Source organism: Erythrolamprus reginae, chromosome Z, assembly GCF_031021105.1.
Source record: "Erythrolamprus reginae isolate rEryReg1 chromosome Z, rEryReg1.hap1, whole genome shotgun sequence".
Taxonomy (NCBI): domain Eukaryota; kingdom Metazoa; phylum Chordata; class Lepidosauria; order Squamata; family Dipsadidae; genus Erythrolamprus; species Erythrolamprus reginae.
Window position 1 is genome coordinate 144,750,207 of NC_091963.1, and position 19,478 is coordinate 144,769,684.

General features: G+C 39.6%; 1 gene segment (V, D, J or C); it reads left to right on the plus strand.

Annotated features, from left to right (window-relative positions):
• Positions 1 to 3,214: 3,214 nt before the first annotated feature.
• Positions 3,215 to 3,720, plus strand: LOC139154292 (immunoglobulin heavy variable 3-23-like). The segment is given in 2 exon segments: positions 3,215 to 3,254; positions 3,347 to 3,720. Coding segments are annotated over 2 exon segments (414 nt in total).
• The last annotated feature ends 15,758 nt before the right edge of the window (positions 3,721 to 19,478 follow it).

The following is a 19,478-nucleotide window of genomic DNA, read 5'->3' on the forward strand; positions in this document are numbered from 1 at the left end:
CATTCAATATATTTGGGGTGTTTCATAAAATAAATAAAGCTTAAGGAAGCACTTCGATAGCAAACTCAGATATTCAAGCTGATGTGTTATAAGTAAATTTATTCGTTAATATCTGGAATCATTTTGAGAATGGCTGAATTTTTTTTCTTTTTAAAAAAAGAACTCTTTTTATTGTTCATATACAGTAAATTGGTCTCAATTCCTACTAATTGAAAATGTACCTGAACCATTTTCTTAGGACTGTAATGTAAATTGCAAAATGTACAAGAACGTTATATTCATATAAATAGCTTAGTCAATGACCTATAACGCTCCTTTATCCCAACAGATATGCAAATCGAAGACCAAATTCCCCTTTAAAGAAGCCCTATGGTTTGTCTCTTCAGAAAATACCCACAAACATAAACCTTGTGCTATTGCATGAAACCTCTCATGTCAATTTCCTCCATTGATAAGTGAGTAAAAATGTGGTTAATCCTGGTGTCCTTACTAGTAGTCCTCAAAGGTAATTATATAATTATTACCATATGAAAAGTTTATTTCCATGTTTTGATTTGTATGAAGAAGATCTAATTTTAAAAAAATCTTTTCAGGAGTCCAGTCCCAAGTCCAGTTGGTGGAGTCTGGAGGGGATGTGAGAAGCCCTGGAGGGTCCCTCCGTCTCTCCTGCCAAGCCTCTGGATTCACCTTCAGCAGCTATAGTATGGACTGGGTGAGACAGGCCCCAGGGAAAGGCCTGGAATGGGTGACATACATTAACTCTGCTTCTAGCACTATTTACTACTCTGACAAAGTGAAGGGACGCTTCACCGTTTCCAGGGACAATGGGAAAAGCCAGCTGTATCTGCAAATGAACAGCCTCAAAGTGGAAGACACAGCAGTCTATTACTGTGCTAGAGACACAGTGAGAGGAAGTGAATCTGAAGCCAAGCAAAAACCTTCCTTTTTTCAGAGCAGCTCTTCAAATTGACTGAGCCTCAGATCCTGGTTTCTCATTGAGGATTGAGGGGTTTTTTTGTTACCTCTATCATAATTCACTGTGTCTCAAGAAAATTTGCCCTCTAATAGGGGCACAAAACTCACAGTGAATTTGGGGATTTATATAAAATAATTTATCATTTATTTTTGTCACCAGAGAACGTGTCAAGGTATTTCAAACATTCCCTGGAAATGGAGGCAGCGGGGAGGAATCTCTCCGTTTCTCTTTTAATACAATAAATATTGTTATATCTTTGTATACCACCAATATGCCCTTGACAAAATAAATAAATAAGTAAAAATAAAAATAAATAAATATATTCAACCATCCAGAGGATTTTTAAAGTTTCTCTCAATAGAAATCAAAAGAACCTAGCATCTCAGGAGAGTACAATCTTTACTAGGAAGCCATGTATGACTTTACACCAGACAATCTAGAGAAAACAAAATATTTTGGATAATACAATGATAATTGGTTTTTACTCTGTTTGCATTGAGAGCCTGTATTTGGTCATAATGTGATTTAAGTTTCTGAGTTGAGTTGATTCAATGTAGCATTCAAAGTGTTCCTTATAACTCAACTGTCATTTAATGTATTTGGGATGTTCCATGAAGATGGTCAATAATTTTGAAGGTGGTTCCCGTCTTCTAAGAGAAGGGAGTCTCTGACTGCAAACCTCCACTGCCTTGTGGCTATATCCATAATTCGAAAAGGCTTTAGGAGTAAAACTTGAGGCAAAATCCAGAACCGGAGCAGCAGAAGCAGTTCATGACTCTGCACAGCCACAGTCTCATAATTCCTTTGATGTAGCTGGAACCAAACTAATTGGCTTTACCATTCCATTGGATTCTTTCAGATGAGTTGAAAGGGGGGAATCTGCTGCTTGGGTAACAGTCTGTCCTTCATACTAGGCCACCTATTCCAGAGAGGTTACTCCAGCTTTACCTAGGGCATTTGAGGAACTCTTTCCAGAGTATGATATTGATGGTGTTGCATAAAATAAACAAAGCTTAAGGAAGCATTTTGGTACCAAACATTGTAGTAACTCTGATGTTCAAGCTGATCTATTATAACTAATTTTATTCTCTAATATCTGGAAACATTTTGAGAATGGCTGATTTTTTTTCTTTAAAAGAAAATAACTTTTATTTTAGTTCATATACAATAAATTGGACGTTTTTCCTATTAACTCAAGGGGGGAAATGGGTTTGCACCCTTCTCTTAGGACTGGAGTCTAAAGACATACGAAAGTTATATTCATATAAATCACTGCTCGTGTTTCACCCTCCCAAAGCTCCAAAGCCTACCCTGGTAAAAATGCCCTCCCCATCCCTCCGGAGGTTCTCTAGAAGCCAAAAATGCCCTCCCAGAGCCTCTGCATGAGCGAAAGATCAGATGGCAGCCACAGATCCTTTAATATTGTGGCAGAAGATTTGAAATGAAACTTCAGAATGAACTGCCATTCATCTAGTGAGGAAATATCTGCACCAAAAGAATCTCCTTGAACAATTTGGAGCATAATTCCTTCCTTGCTTTTGCCACTGGGGGGCAATGTTGTTGCATGAAATCCCATTGTTGATGAAGTGGGGGAGGGAATAAAACAACTATGATGAGATGTTTGGGAGGCTGGCTACTTTTTAATTTTATTTCTAAAATAATTCAATGAAAAGTTCTCCAGAAAGTTTTACACCATTCTGTATGATGTGAGAGATTGAATTTAATCTCAACATGAATTAAGGTTCTGAAGTCAGTGGACCAGAGGTGGGTTCCTATCAATGTGCCTCAGTAGTGGCCAGCCAATTGCACAATTTGCACGTAACACTTTCAGGGCTGTCGTTCCCAATATGGCAAAGCAAAAGCAAAAAATCATCATTATTAAAGTTTATTCTCTAATACTTTGAATCATTTTGAGACAGGCTATTTTTTTCAGGATTTTCTTTCAGTTCATGTACAAAAAACATATCCCTTTCTCCTATTAACTCATAGGGAAAAATGACCCTTTTCATAGGCCTGGAATATTAATAGCAAAATGCACATGGAGGTTGTGTGCACTGAAATGTATTGATCAATGAATTGAGGGGCTCTTTTATTCAGACAGATATGTAAATTGAGACACAGTTTCCTCTTTAAAGGAGCCTTTTGGTTTCCCTCTTCAGGCGACACCCACCGATATCAACCTTCTGCTATTTCCTGAAATCTCTCCAGTCAATTTCCTCCATTGATTACTGAGCAAAAATGTGGTTAAACCTGGTGTCCTTACTGGTAGTCCTCAAAGGTTATTATATAATTATTCCCCGATGTAAAGTTTATTTCCATGCTGCGGTATTGCATGAAGAAGATCTAATTTTTTTAAAAAAATCTTTTCAGGAGTCCAGTCCCAAGTCCAGTTGGTGGAGTCTGGAGGGGATGTGAGAAGCCCTGGAGGGTCCCTCCGTCTCTCCTGCCAAGCCTCCGGATTCACCTTCAGCAGCTATGGAATGCACTGGGTGAGACAGGCCCCAGGGAAAGGCCTGGAATGGGTGACACTCATTAGCTCTGGTTCTAGCACATACTACTCAGACAAAGTGAAGAGTCGCTTCACCGTTTCCAGGGACAATGGGAAAAGCCAGCTGTATCTGCAAATGAACAGCCTCAAAGTTGAAGACACTGCAGTCTATTACTGTGCTAGAGACACAGTGAGAGGAAGTGAATCTGAAGCCAAGCAAAAACCTTCCTTTTTTCAGAGCACCTCTTCAACTTGACTGAACCTCAGACTGTGGGTTTCTCATTGAGGATTGTTTTTTTGTTGACTCTATCATAATTCACTGTGTCTCAAGAAAATTTGCCCTCTAATAGGGGCACAAAACTCACAGTGAATTTGGGAATTTATATGAAATAATTTATCATTTATTTTTGTCACCAGGGAAAGTGTCAAAGTATTTCAAACCTTCCCTGGAAATGGAGGCAGCGGAGAGGAAACTCTTATTAAATGTTACCACTATATTCGGTGAATAGGTAAAACAATTAATAAAATAAAAATTAATTAAAAATCGTGCCTCGGTCCCTTGAATAGCCAATTACAACTGATCCCCATCAAGTGACAACCTTAGGACTATTTTGTTTGTATGTATCCAATCGCACAGAGGGGTGAAATGGAAGAATGTGGGCCCAATTTTCCATGCACAGGCCACACCCACCCCAGCTCCATGAAAGGAAAAATGTCACAATGCATCCTATGACAGAAAGGTGATGTGGCGAGATTGACAGTCGTGAATATGAGTTTGCTGTTGAAATGTAAGATAATGAAAATGGCTTGAAAATTCCAGTTTTATCTTCCTTGTTTACATCTGGAATAGAACATTGGTCCTTTCATATCATACCAGAATTTAATTTAATTTATTTGACCCAATGCCAGCAGAGCCAGGTGTTTGTGGCCTTTAGGAAGGCCAGAAGGGTGGGAGCAGTAAGGACATCAGGGGGTAGTTGGTTCCATAGGGCTGGGGCAGCTACAGAGAAGGACCTCCCTCAAGCCTGGCAACCTGCATTGCTTAGTCAATGGAACCTGGAGAAGGCCCATTCTGTGTCATCTGTTACAGAGATTAGGGTATCTGGCAATTTTCCAAAGCACCAGAAAGTAACGTAAAGTAAACCACTCTAAACTCAACTGCAGGGAATATGATTTAGTAACTGAATAATTGATGCATGGGATTCAATAAAGACTCACCTAACCCCCAAAACATTACCATGAGTCTATCCACTGTTTACCTGTCCTGATTTCTATGAGGCAGTAAAGGATGTGCATAAGTGCACCAGAGTGCCTCTGTCCCCTGTTTCTCTTTTAATATAATAAATATTGTTATATCTTTGTATACTACCAATACGCACTTGACAAAACAAATAAATAAGTAAAAATAAAAATAAATAAATATATTCAACAATCCAGAAGATTTTAAAGTTCCTCTCAATGGAACTCAAAAGAACCTAGCATCTCAGGAGAGAACAATCTTTACTAGGACGTCATGTATGACTTTACACCAGACAATCTAGAGAAAACAAAATATTTTGGATAATACAATGATAATTGCTTTTCACTCTGTTTGCATTGAAAGGCTGTATTTGGTCATAATGTGATTTAAGTTTCTGAGTTGAGTTGATTCAATTAGTCTAGCGTTCAAAGTGTTCCTTATAACTCAACTGTCATTTAATGTATTTGGGATGTTCCATGAAGATTGTCAATCATTTTGAAGGTGGTTCCCATTCCATTGGATTATTTCAGAGTCGTGGAGAGGGGGGAATCTGTTGCTTGGGTAACCGTCTATCCTCCATACTTGGCCTCCTGCTCCAGAGAGTTTAATCCAGCTTTACCAGGGCATTTTAGGAACTCTTTGCAGAGCATGATACCGATGATGTTCGATAAAATAAACAAAGCTTAAGGAAGCACTTTGGTACCAAACATTGTAGTAACTCTGATGTTCAAGCTGATCTATTATAAGTAATTTTATTCTCTAATATCTGGAAATATTTTGAGAATGGCTGATTTTTTTTTCTTTAAAAGAAAAGAACTTTTCTTTTAGTTCATATATAATAAATTGGCCATTATTCCTATAAACTCACAGGGGGGGGGGGTTTGCACCCTTCTCTTAGGACTGGAGTCTAAAGGCATACAAAAGTTATATTCAGATAAATGTTTCAGTCAATGACCTGTAGGGCTCCTTTATCCCAACATATATGTAAATCAAGGGACAATTTCCCCTTTAAAAGAGCCCTGTAGTTTCCCTCTTCAGACAACACCCACAAATATAAACCTTGGGCTATTGCATGAAACCTCTCCTGTCAATTTCATCTATTCATTAGAGGAGTCAAAATGTGGTTATATTTTGTGTCCTTACTAGTAATGCTCAAAGGTAATTATTTCCCCTGTGTAGAATTTATTTCCATATTCTGCTATTGTATGAAGGAGATTACCTTTTAAAAGTACTCTTTTTTTAGGAGTCCAATCTCAAGTCCAGTTGGTGGAGTCTGGAGGGGATGTAAGAAGCCCTGGAGGGTCCCTCCGTATCTCCTGCCAAGCCTCCGGATTCACCTTTAGTAGCCACTCGATGGCTTGGGGGAGACAGGCTCCAGGGAAAGGACTGGAATGGGTTTCACATATCTACACTGATTCTAGTGGAAAATTCTACTCTGACAAAGTGAAGGGACGCTTCACCATCTCCAGGGACAATGCCAAAAGCCAGCTGTATCTGCAAATTAACGGCCTCAAAGCTGAAGACACGGCAGTCTATTACTGTGCAAGCGACACAGTGAGGGGAAGTGAATGTGAAGCCAGACAAGAACCTTCTTTTCTTCAGGACAGAGATTCAACTTGATTGAGCCATACAGTAGATCCTGGATTAGTCAATTGGATAACAAGATATTTCCAATCTTTGCTGGAAATGGAAGCCATGTGAAAAGATCCTATTGTCTTTATTTGGTGAACATATAAAACAGCTAAACTGTTTTCTAAACTATTCTAGACTAGACTAGACCAGACCAGACCAGACCAGACCAGACCAGACCAGACCAGACCAGACCAGACCAGACCAGGATAGAATAGAATAGAATAGAATAGAATAGATTTCTTTACTGGCCAAGTGTGATTCGACACACAAGAAACTTGTCTTGTTGCATACGCTCTCAGTGTACATAAAAGAAAATATAGATTTGTCAAGGAACATGTGGTACAACACTTATTGATTGTCATAGGGGTCAATTAAGTAATGAAGAAACAATCAATATTAATAAAAATATTAGGATACAAGCAACAAGTTACAGTCATAAAGTCCTAAGTGGGAGGGAATTATTTGTTCAGTAGAGTGATGGCATTCAGGGAAAAACTGTTCTTGTGTCTAGTTGTCTTGGTGTTCAGTGTTGTGCAGCAACTTTTTGAGGGTAGAAGTTGAAATAATTTGTATAGATATGAATATATACAACAATCCAGAAGATTTTAAAGTTTTTCTAAATGGAACTAAAAAGAGCATAGCATTCTGAGAGTGCACAATCCTCATTAGGTAGCAATGTTTGAGTTTACATCAGGCAACCTAGAGTAATGATGGTGAACCTTGTTCCTTGGGTGCCGAATAGCTTGTGTGAATACTATCTGTTAAATTGGAATAATTGGAAGGACGCGTTTAGCCTGATTCATTTTTATTAGGAACCAGCCTGTATAACAATATAACAGTTTAAGTGATACTATTTCCAATTCACGACTAAAAGATAAGGGGCGCGGCATGGTTTTCCTATTGAAAGGGCTTCCTTAGGGTATGCGCAGCTTTGAAAGCTGTTTATATTTTCCCGCCCGCTGTTTAGCCAATCAGCGGCCGGGTATGCAGATGAACTAGTTTATCATAAACTATTTACATACACTTATTTACATGAATACATAACACTATAGTGGATGTGCGAGCGCCCACATCCATAACTCAATGCCTGGGGAGAGTAAGAACAACTCCCCCCCTGAAGGCACTCTGGAGGGTGGAAAAGGCCTGTTTCCCAACATCTAGTGAGCCCAGTAGGCTTGTGTTCAAGGGTGGGCAGCTCCCTGGATGGGGGGAAATGCAGTGCGGTATTAAAAATGGAGCTCCACCCCAGACCATCTAATTTGCACTGAAAGATGTTGAAACTAAATACATAAGCCATGCCCACCCATCACTGCTCATGTTTCACCCTCCCAAAGCTCCAAAGGCTTCCCTGGAGCTGGGGGAGGGTAAAAATGCCCTCGCCATCCCCCTGGATGTTCTCTGGAAGCCAAAAATGCCCTCCCAGAGTCTCTGCGTGAGCGAAAGATCAACTAGCTGGCACACACATGAACGCTGGAGCAACGAATGAACCTTCTAAACATCTAAACCGCCATTCATCCAGTGAGGAAATATCTGCACCAAAAGAATCTCCTTGAAGAATTTAGAGCATGACTCCTTCCTTATTTTTGACACTGAGGGGCAATGTTGTTGCATGAAATCCCATTGTTGATGCAAGTGAGGGCAACAAGGTGGGGCGGGAATAATAGAACTATGATAAGATGTTTGGGAGGCTGGCTACTATTTAATTTTACTTCTATAATAATTCAATGAAAAGTTATCCAAATTTTACACCATTCTGTTTGAAGTGAGAGATTGAATTTCTTCTCACCATGAGTTAAGGATCTGAAGTGAGCGGACCAGAGGTAGGTTCCTACCAATGCCTTCCAGTAATGGCCAGGCGGCTTCAGTCCTATCTTTGCTGATCGGTATATATAACCACTTTTTAAAAAAAAATAATTTCCAGCTTTTTTGCTTCCGCGCAAAAAAGCACATGCTCCTGCGCAAAAAGGTGTACAAGACTTTTTGTGATTTTTCGCTTGTGTGGATGCGCAGAAGCAAAATTGCATGAGGGGATGCTCAGGTACATGTGGGGTTTTTTTTGCTTTTGCACATGGGCACCGGTGTGATGATAAGAAGAGCCCCCTACTGAAGTGGACTCAACTAGTCTAGCATTTGGCCTAACATGAAAACCCCGTTTGTTCAGGGCAATAGGCTGATGTTGTAAACCACTTAGAGAGGGCTGAAAAGCACTATAGAACAATGCATAAGTCTAAGAGCTATTGCTGTTCAAGTGTTCCTTTAAACTTATCTGCCATTTAATGTGTTTGCGGTGTATCATAAAGTGGAAAAAAAATGTTAAGGAAGCATTTTTCTGGCAAATATTCTAACTTTGATATTCTAATTTTTATATAAGCATTAATAATGTTTATTCTCTAATACTTTGAATCATATTGATTCAGGCTATTTTTTTAAAGGATTTTCTTTCATTTAGTGTACAAAAAACCTGTCCCTTGCTCCTATTAACTCATAGGAAAAAATGACCCTTTTCAAAGGCCTGGATTAATAATTGCAAAATGCACATGGAGGTTGTGTTCACTGAAATGTATTGATCGATGAATTGAGGGGCTCTTTTATTGAGACAGATATGTTAATTGAGACACAGTTTCCTCTTTAAAGGAGCCCTTTGGTTTCCCTCTTCAGGCGACACCCACCAATATCAACCTTCTGCTATTTCCTGAAATCTCTCCAGTCAATTTCCTCCATTCATTACTGAGCAAAATGTGGTTAAACCTGGTGTCCTTACTAGTAGTCCTCAAAGGTAATTATATAATTATTACTATATGAAAAGTTCATTTCCATGTTTTGATCTTGTATGATCTAATTAAAAAAAAATCTTTTTAGGAGCCCAGTCCCAAGTCCAGTTGGTGGAGTCTGGAGGGGATGTGAGAAGCCCTGGAGGGTCCCTCCGTCTCTCCTGCCAAGCTTCTGGATTCACCTTCAGCAGCTATGGGATGTACTGGGTGAGACAGGCCCCAGGGAAAGGCCTGGAATGGGTGACATACATTAGCTACAATTCTGCGACTATTTACTACTCAGACAAAGTGAAGGGTCACTTCACCATCTCCAGGGACAATGGGAAAAGCCAGCTGTATCTGCAAATGAACAGCCTCAAAGTTGAAGACACTGCAGTCTATTACTGTGCAGGAGACACAGTGAGAGGAAGTGAATCTGAAGCCAAGCAAAAACCTTCCTTTTTTCAGAGCAACTCTTCAACTTGACTGAGCCTCAAACCCTGATTTCTCATTGAGGATTGATTTTTAGTTGCCTCTATCATAATTCACTGTGTCTCAAGAAAATTTGCCCTCTAATAGGGGCACAAAACTCACAGTGAATTTGGGAATTTATATTAAATAATTTATCATTGATTTTTGTCACCAGAGAACGTGTCAAGGTATTTCAAACCTTCCCTGGAAATGGAGGCAGCAGGGAGGAAACTCTCAGTTTCTCTTTTAATACAATAAATATTGTTATATCTTTGTATACCACCAATATGCACTTGACAAAACAAATAAATAAGTAAAAATAAAAATAAATAAATATATTCAACAATCCAGAAGATTTTAAAGTTTCTCTCAATGGAACTCAAAAGAACCAAGCATCTCAGGAGAGTACAATCTTTACTAGGAAGCCATGTATGACTTTACACCAGACAATCTAGAGAAAACAAAATGTTTTGGATAATGCAATGATAACTGGTATTTACTCTGTTTGCATTGAGTGGCTGTATTTGGACATAATGTGCTTTAAGTTTCTGAGTCGAGTTGATTCAATTAGTTTAGCTTTCAAAGTGTTCCTTATAACTCAACTGTCATTTAATGTATTTGGGATGTTCCATGAAGATGGTCAAACGTTTTGAAGTTGGTTCCCATCTTCTCAGAGAAGGGAATCTCTGACTGCAAACCTCCCCTGCCTTGTGGCTATATCCATAATTCGAAAAGGCTTCAGGAGTAAACCTTGAGGCAAAATCCAGAGCCCCAGAAGCAGTTCATGACTCTGCACAGCCACAGTCTGATAATTCCTTTGATGTAGCTGGAACCAAACCCATTGGCTTTACCATTCCATTGGATTATTTCAGAGGCGTGGAGATGGGGGAATCTGCTGCTTGGATAACAGTCTATCATTCATACTAGGCCTCCTGTTCCGGAGAGGTTACTCCAGCTTCACCTAAGGCATTTTAGGAACTCCTTCCAGAGTGTGATACCAAAGATGTTCGATAAAATAAACAAAGCTTAAGGAAGCACTTTGGTACCAAACATTGTAGTAACTCTGATGTTCAAGCTGATCTATTATAACTAATTTTATTCTCTAATATCTGGAAACATTTTGAGAATGGCTGATTTTTTTTCTTTAAAAGAAAAGAACTTTTCTTTTAGTTCATATATAATAAATTGGCCATTATTCCTATTAACTCACAGGGGGGAAATAGGTTTGCACCCTTCTCTTAGGACTGGAGTCTAAAGACATACAAAAGTTATATTCATATAAATCACTGCTCATGTTTCACCCTCCCAAAGCTCCAAAGGCTTCCCTGAAGCTGGGGGAGGGTATAAATGCCCTCCCCATCCCTCCTGAGGTTCTCTGGAAGCCAAAAATGCCCGCCATTCATCTAGTGAGGAAATATCTGCACCAAAAGAATCACCTTGAAGAATTTGGAGCATGACTCCTTCCTTGCTTTTGCCACTGGGGGGCAATGTTGTTGTATGAAATCCCATTGTTGATGCAGTGGGGGAGGGAATAAATAACTATGATTACATGTTTGGGAGTCTGGCTACTTTTTAATTTTATTTCTAAAATAATTCAATGAAAAGTTATCCAGAAAGTTTTACACCATTCTGTATGATGTGAGAGATTGAATTTAATCTCAACATGAATTAAGGTTCTGAAGTGAGTGGACCAGAGGTGGGTTCCTATCAATGTGCCTCGGTAGTGGCCAGCCAATTCCACAATTTGCACGTAACAGTTTCAGGGCTGTCTTTCCCGATTTGGCAAAGCAAAAGCAAAAAGTCATCATTAATCTAGTTTGTTCTCAATACTTTGAATCATTTTGAGACAGGTTATTTTTTTCAGGATTTTCTTTCAGTTCATGTACCAAATACCTGTCCCTTTCTCCTATTTACTCATAGGGAAAAATGACCCTTTTCACAGGCCTGGAATATTAATAGCAAAATTCACATGGAGGTTGTGTTCCCTGAAATGTATTGATCAATGAATTGAGGGGCTCTTTTATTCAGACAGATATGTAAATTGAGACACAGTTTCCTCTTTAAAGGAGCCCTTTGGTTTCCCTCTTCTGGCGACACCCACCGATATCAACCTTCTGCTATTTCCTGAAATCTCTGCTGTCAATTTCCTCCATTGATTACTGAGCAAAAATGTGGTTAAACCTTGTGTCCTTACTAGTAGTCCTCAAAGGTAATTATATAATTATTCCCCTATGAAAGGTTTATTTCCATGTTTTGATTTGTATGAAGAAGGTCTAATTTTAAAAAAAAATCTTTTCAGGAGCCCGGTCCCAAGTCCAGTTGGTGGAGTCTGGAGGGGATGTGAGAAGCCCTGGAGGGTCCCTCCGCCTCTCCTGCCAAGCCTCTGGATTCACCTTCAGCAGCTCTGGGATGCACTGGGGGAGACAGGCCCCAGGAAAAGGCCTGGAATGGGTGACATACATTAGCTCCAGTTCTGGAACTATTTACTACTCAGACAAAGTGAAGAGTCGCTTCACCGTTTCCAGGGACAATGGGAAAAGCCAGCTGTATCTGCAAATGAACAGCCTCAAAGTTGAAGACACGGCAATCTATTACTGTGCTAGAGACACAGTGAGAGGAAGTGAATCTAAAGCCAAGCAAAAACATTCCTTTTTTCAGAGCAGCTTTTTAACTTGACTGAGCTTCAAACCCTGGTTTCTTATTGAAGATTGTTGTTGTTTTTTGTTACCTCTATCATAATTCACTGTGTCTCAAGAAAATTTGCCCTCTAATAGGGGCACAAAACTCACAGTGAATTTGGGAATTTATATAAAATAATTTATCATTGATTTTTGTCACCAGAGAAAGTGTCAAGGTATCTCAAACCTTCCCTGGAAATGGAGGCAGCGGGGAGGAAACTCTTATTAAATGTTACCACTATATTCGGTGAATAGGTAAAATAATTTATAAAATAAAAATTAATTAAAAATCGTGCCTCAGTCCTCTGATTAGCCAATTACAACTGATCCCCATCAAGTGAGAACCTTAGGACTATTTTATTTGTATGTATCCAATCACACAGAGGGGTGAAATGGGTGAATGTGGGCCCAATTGTCCATGCACAGGCCACCCCCACCCCAGCTCCATGAAAGGAAAAATGTCACAATACGTCATGTGACAGAAAGGTGAAGGCCCAGGAGATTGTCAATGCCTTCTTGGGGAGGGGGTCCTTTCCAGCTCCTTATAATGAGGCACTAGTGGGCCCCCTCCTCAAGAAGCCTACCCTGGACCCAGCCATTCTTAATAACCACCGTCCAGTCTCCAACCTTCCCTTTATGGGGAAGATTGCTAAGAAGGTGGTGATGCTCCAACTCCAGTGTTCGGAAACTTCAGATCATGCAGAATGCGGCTGAGAGAGCTATTGTGGGGCTTCCCAGATTTGCCCACGTTTCTACAACACTCCGTGGCCTGCACTGGCTGCCGATCAGTTTCCAGTCACAATTCAAATGTTGGTAATGATCTTTAAAGCCCTACATGGCATTGAACCAGAATACCTCTGGAACCGCCTTCTACCGCACGAATCCCAGCGGCCGATAAGGTCCCACAGAGTTGGCCTTCTCCGGGTCCCGTCGACCAAACAATGTTGTTTGGCGGGCCCCAGGGGAAGAGCTGTCTCTGTGGCGGCCCCGGCCCTCTGGAATCAACTCCCCCTGGAGATTAGAATGGCCCACACCCTCCTTGTCTTTCGCAAATTACTCAAGACCCACCTATATCGCCAGGCATGGGGGAACTGAGACACCTCCCCCAGGCTGTTATGTTTTATGTTTGGTATGTATGTGTTGTATGGTTTTAATTGCTGGGGTTTTATATATCTTTTCTTTTAACATTAGATTTGTTTCACTATTATATTGTTTTTATTATTGTTGTCAGTCGCCCCGAGTCTTCGGAGAGGGGCGGCATACAAATCTGATCAATTGTTATTGTTATTGTTATTGTTATTGCTATTGCTATTGCTATTGCTATTGTTATTGTTTTCAAATTTTATTTCTATAATAATTCAATGAAAAGTTCTCCAAATTTTACATCATTCTATTTGAAGTGAGAGATTGAATTTAATCTCACCATGAGTTAAGGTTCTGAAGTGAGTGGACCAGAGGTGGGTTCTTACCAGTTCACCCCGGTAGTGGCCGGCTGATTGTGCAATTTGCCCCTGACAGTTTCAGTGCTGTCTTGGCCGATCTGTATATATAACCAGTTTTTAAAAAAGAATTTCCAGCATTTTTGCTTGTGTGCAAAAAATATATATATATATTTCCAGCTTTTCTGCTTCTGCGCAAGAAAGCAAACACTCACCTGTACAAGACTTTTTGTGATTATTTTGCTTCTATGGATGTGCAGAAGCAAAATTGCATGAGGGGACACTCGTCAGCATGTGATTTTTTACATTTGCACATGTCCATGATGATAAGAGGAACCCTCTGCTGAAGTGGACTCAACTTCTGTAGCATCCAGTCTAACATGAATACCCAGTTTGTTCAGGGCAATAGGCTGATGTTGTAAACCATTTAGTCAGGGCTATAAAGCACTATGAAGTAGTGTATAAATCTAAGTGCTATTGCTGTTCAAAGTGTACTTTAAACTTATGTGGCATTTAATGTGTTTGTGGTGTGTAATAAAATGGAAAAAATGTTAGGGAAGCATTTTTCTGGCAAACATTCTAACTCTGATGTTATAATTTTTATATCATCATTAATAAGGTTTATTCACTAATAGTTTGAATCATTTTGATTCAGGCTATTTTTTTAAGGATTGTCTTTCAGTTAATGTACAAATAAATTGTCCCTTTCTCCTATTAATTCACAGGGAAAAAAGACCTTTTTAATAGGCCTGGAATATTAATTGCAAAATGCACATGGAAGTTGTGTACACTAAAATGTGTTGATCAATGAATTGAGGGGCTCTTTTATTCAGACAGATATGTAAATTGAGACACAGTTTCCTCTTTAAATGAGCCCATTGGTTTCCCTCTTTAGGCAACACCCACCGATATCAACCTTCTATTTCCTGAAATCTCTCCTGTCAATTTCCTCCATTGATTACTGAGCAAAAATGTGGTTAAACCTTGTGTCCTTACTAGTAGTCCTCAGTGGTAATTATATAATTATTCCCCTATGTAAAGTTTATTTTCATGTTCCGCTCTTGTATGAAGATCTAATTTTTTAAAATAATCTTTTCAGGAGCCCAGTCCCAAGTCCAGTTGGTGGAGTCTGGAGGGGATGTGAGAAGGCCTGGAGGGTCCCTCCGTCTCTCCTGCCAAGCCTCTGGATTCACCGTTAGCAGCTTTGAGATGAACTGGGTGAGACAGGCCCCAGGGAAAGGCCTGGAATGGGTGGCCTACATAAACACTGGTTCTAGCATTTACTACCTGGACAAAGTAAAAGGGCGCTTTACCATCTCCAGGGACAATGGGAAAAGCCAGCTGTATCTGCAAATGAACAGCCTCAAAGTTGAAGATACGGCAGTCTATTACTGTACAAGATACACAATGAGAGGAAGTGAATCTAAAGACAAGCAAAAACCTTCCTTTTTTCAGAGCAGCTCTTCAACTTGACTGAGCCTCAGACCTTGGGTTATTCAATTATTCACTGTGTCTCAAGAAAATTTTCCCTCTAAACTCAGGAAATTTGAGAATTCACATAAAATAATTTAACATTAATTTAAGATTCAAAGTATTTCAAATCTTTCCTGGGAATGAGACAAAAATGAAGCTATTACTGAATATGTTATGACCATATTCAGTGAATATGTAAAACAATTAAAAATTAAGAATTAACTAAAAATTAAAAATCGTGCCACAGTCCTTTGATTAGACAATTGCGACTGATCACCACAAAGAGAGACCGTTAAGACTATTTTGTTTTTATGCATCCAATCATGAAGGGGGATAAATGAGTTGCCTTTGGCCCTGATTTTCCATACCCAGGGCACAACCACCCCAGCTCCATGAAGGAAAAATGTCATGATACATCACGTGATAGAAATGTAATATGGCGAATTTGACACCCATGTATTTGAGAGTTTGCTATAAGAAAATGTAAGATAATGAAAGTGGCTTGAAAATTCCAGTTTTATCTTCCTTCTTTACAATTGAACAATCTTCAGAAGAAGAAAAATGGAATGGAATATTGATCCTTTAGTATCATGGCGGAAGACCAGAAAGAAGAACTTCAGCCTAAACCTTGTAGATTGCAGAAATGTGAATGTCTGCTGAAAGGTATCTCCTTGGAGAATTAGGAATATGATTCCAATCCTCACTTTTGACATGTTGTTACATGAAACCCACTGGTAGGAATGGGGAAGGGAATAAAAGCAGATATTTTCTCATTGTGAAGGGGAGATACCTTTTTGATTTTGTTTCTGTAATAATTCAATGAAAAGTTCTCAAATATTATCTCTCAAGATAAAAATCAGAGGTTTTTATTTATAAAAAGATGGATTTGGGTTTTTCATCACCAGAGAAACTCAGCAAGGTATTTCAAATCTTTGCTGGAAATGGAAATATTATGAAAGGGTCATATTATCTTGCCCAGTGTACAAATAAAACAGTTATAACACTGTACAAGCTACTGTTCATCTATTCATTAAAAGGAACAAAGATATGGCTAAATCTACTGTCCTTACTTGTACTTCTCAAAGGTTATTATTTCCCCTAGGTAGAGTTTATTTCCAATTTTGTTTTTCTAAGTATGGGATCTCGTTTAAAAAAACACAAACAATTTTCTTCTGTATCAATTGAATATTATTTTTCTTGTAGTTGTTTCTGTAATAAAGAACTGAAAAGATTTGAAGAAAAATGCCTGTGCGAGTAGAGTACAATGCTCAATGGGAAGCTGAGAATTTTTATAAATTTATAAATTTAGCTTTGTTTGTCAGAGAATGAACCTCCATTCATCTAGTGAGGAAATATCTGCACCAAAAGAATCTCCTTGAAGAATTTGGAGCATGACTCCTTCTTTGCTTTTGCCACTTGGGGGCAATGTTGTTGCATGAAATCCCATTGTTCATGCAGTGGGGGAGGGAATAAAATAACTATGATGAGATGTTTGGGAAGCTGGCTACTTTTTAATTTTATTTCTAAAATAACTCAATGAAAAGTTCTCCAGAAAATTTTACACCATTCTGTATGATGTGAGAGATTGAATTTAATCTCAACATGAATTAAGGTTCTGAAGTGAGTGGACCAGAGGTTGGTTCCTATCAATGTGCCTCGGTAGTGGCCAGCCAATTGCACAATTTGCACATAACACTTTCAGGGCTGTCTTTCCCGATTTGGCAAAGCAAAAGCAAAAAAATCATCATTAATAAAGTTTATTCTCTAATACTTTGAATCATTTTGAGACAGGCTATTTTTTTCAGGATTTTCTTTCATTTCATGTACAAAAAATCCTGTCCCTTTCTCCTATTAACTCAAAGGGGAAAATGACCCTTTTCATAGGCCTGGAATATTAATAGCAAAATGCACATGGAAGTTGTGTTCGCTGAAATGTGTTGATCAATGAATTGAGGGGCTCTTTTATTCAGACAAATATGTAAATTGGGACATGGGTTCTTCTTTAAAGGAGCCCTTTGGTTGTCTTCTTCAGGTGACACCCACCGGTATCAACCTTCTGCTATTTCCTGAAATCTCTCCAGTCAATTTCCTCCATTGATTACTGAGCAAAAATGTGGTTAAACCTTGTGTCTTTACTAGTAGTCCTCAAAGATAATTATATAATTATCACCATATGAAAAGTTTATTTCCATGTTTTGATCTTGTATGAAGAAGATCTAATTTTTTAAAAAAAATCTTTTTAGGAGTCCAGTCCCAAGTCCAGTTGGTGGAGTCTGGAGGGGATGTGAGAAGCCCTGGAGGGTCCCTCCGTCTCTCCTGCCAAGCCTCTGGATTCACCTTCGGCAGCTATGAGATGCACTGGGTGAGACAGGCCCCAGGAAAAGGCCTGGAATGGGTGACACTCATTAGCTACAATTCTGCAACTATTTACTACTCAGACAAAGTGAATGGCCGCTTCACTGTCTCCAGGGACAATGGGAAAAGCCAGTTGTATCTGCAAATGAACAGCCTCAAAGTTGAAGACACTGCAGTCTATTACTGTGCTAGAGACACAGTGAGAGGAAGTGAATCTGAAGCCAAGCAAAAACCTTCCTTTTTTCAGAGCAGCTCTTCAACTTGACTGAGCCTCAGAGCCTGGGTTTCTCATTGAGGATTGGTTTTTTTTCACATCTATCATAATTCACTGTGTCTGAAGAAAAAATGCCCTCTAATAGGGGCACAAAACTCACAGTGAATTTGGGAATTTATATAAAATAATTTATCATTTATTTTTGTCACCGGAGAAAGTGTCAAGGTATTTCAAACCTTCCCTGGAAATGGAGGCAGCGGGGAGGAAACTCTTATTAAATGTTACCACTATATTCGGTGAATATGTAAAATAATTTATAAAATAAAAATTAATTAAAAATCGTACCTCAGTCCTTTGAATAGCCAATTACAACTGATCCCCACCAAGTGAGAACCTTTGGACTATTTTATTTGTACGTATCCAATTACGCAGAGGGGTGAAATGGGTGAATGTGGGCCCAATTGTCCATGCACAGGCCACACCCACCCCAGCTCCATGAAAGGAAAAATGTCACAAGGCGTCATGTGACAGAAAGGTGAAGGCCCAGGAGATTGTCAATGCCTCCTTGGGGAGGGGGTCCTTTCCAGCTCCTTATAATGAGGCACTAGTGGGCCCCCTCCTCAAGAAGCCTACCCTGGACCCAGCCATGCTTAATAACTACCGTCCAGTCTCCAACCTTCGCTTTATGGGGAAGATTGCTAAGAAGGTGGTGATGCTCCAACTCCAGTGTTCGGAAACTTCAGATCATGCAGAATGCGGCCGCAAGAGCCATCGTGGGGCATCCCAGATTCGCCCATGTTTCTACAACACTCCGTGGCCTGCACTGGCTGCCGATCAGTTTCCAGTCACAATTCAAAGTGTTGGTAATGATCTTTAAAGCCCTACATGGCATTGGACCAGAATACCTCTGGAACCGCCTTCTACCGCATGAATCTCAGCGGCCGATAAGGTCCCACAGAGTTGGCCTTCTCCGGGTCCCGTCGACCAAACAATGTTGTTTGGCGGGCCCCAGGGGAAGAGCTGTCTCTGTGGCGGCCCCGGCCCTCTGGAATCAACTCCCCCTGGAGATTAGAATGGCCCACACCCTCCTTGTCTTTCGCAAATTACTCAAGACCCACCTATATCGCCAGGCATGGAGGAACTGAGACACCTCCCCCAGGCTGTTATGTTTTATGTTTGGTATGTATGCATTGTATGGTTTTAATTGCTGGGGTTTTATATATCTTTTCTTTTAACATTAGATTTGTTTCACTATTATATTGTTTTTATTATTGTTGTCAGCCGCCCTGAGTCTTCGGAGAGGGGCGGCATACAAATCTAATCAATTGTTATTGTTATTGCTATTGCTATTACTATTGTTTTAAAATTTTATTTCTATAATAATTCAATGAAAAGTTCTCCAAATTTTACACCATTCTGTTTGAAGTGAGTTAAGGTTCTGAAGTGAGTGGACCAGAGGTGGGTTCTTACCAGTTCACCCCGGTAGTGGCCGACTGATTGTGCAATTTGCCCCTGACAGTTTCAGTGCTGTCTTGGCCGATCTGTATATATAACCAGTTTTTAAAAAAGAATTTCCAGCATTTTTGCTTGTGTGCAAAAAAAATATATTTCCAGCTTTTTTGCATCTGCGGAAGAAAGCGGACACTCACCTGTACAAGACTTTTTGTGATTATTTTGCTTCTGTGGATGCGCAGAAGCAAAATTGCATGAGGGGACACTCGTCAGCATGTGATTTTTTACATTTGCACATGTCCATGATGAT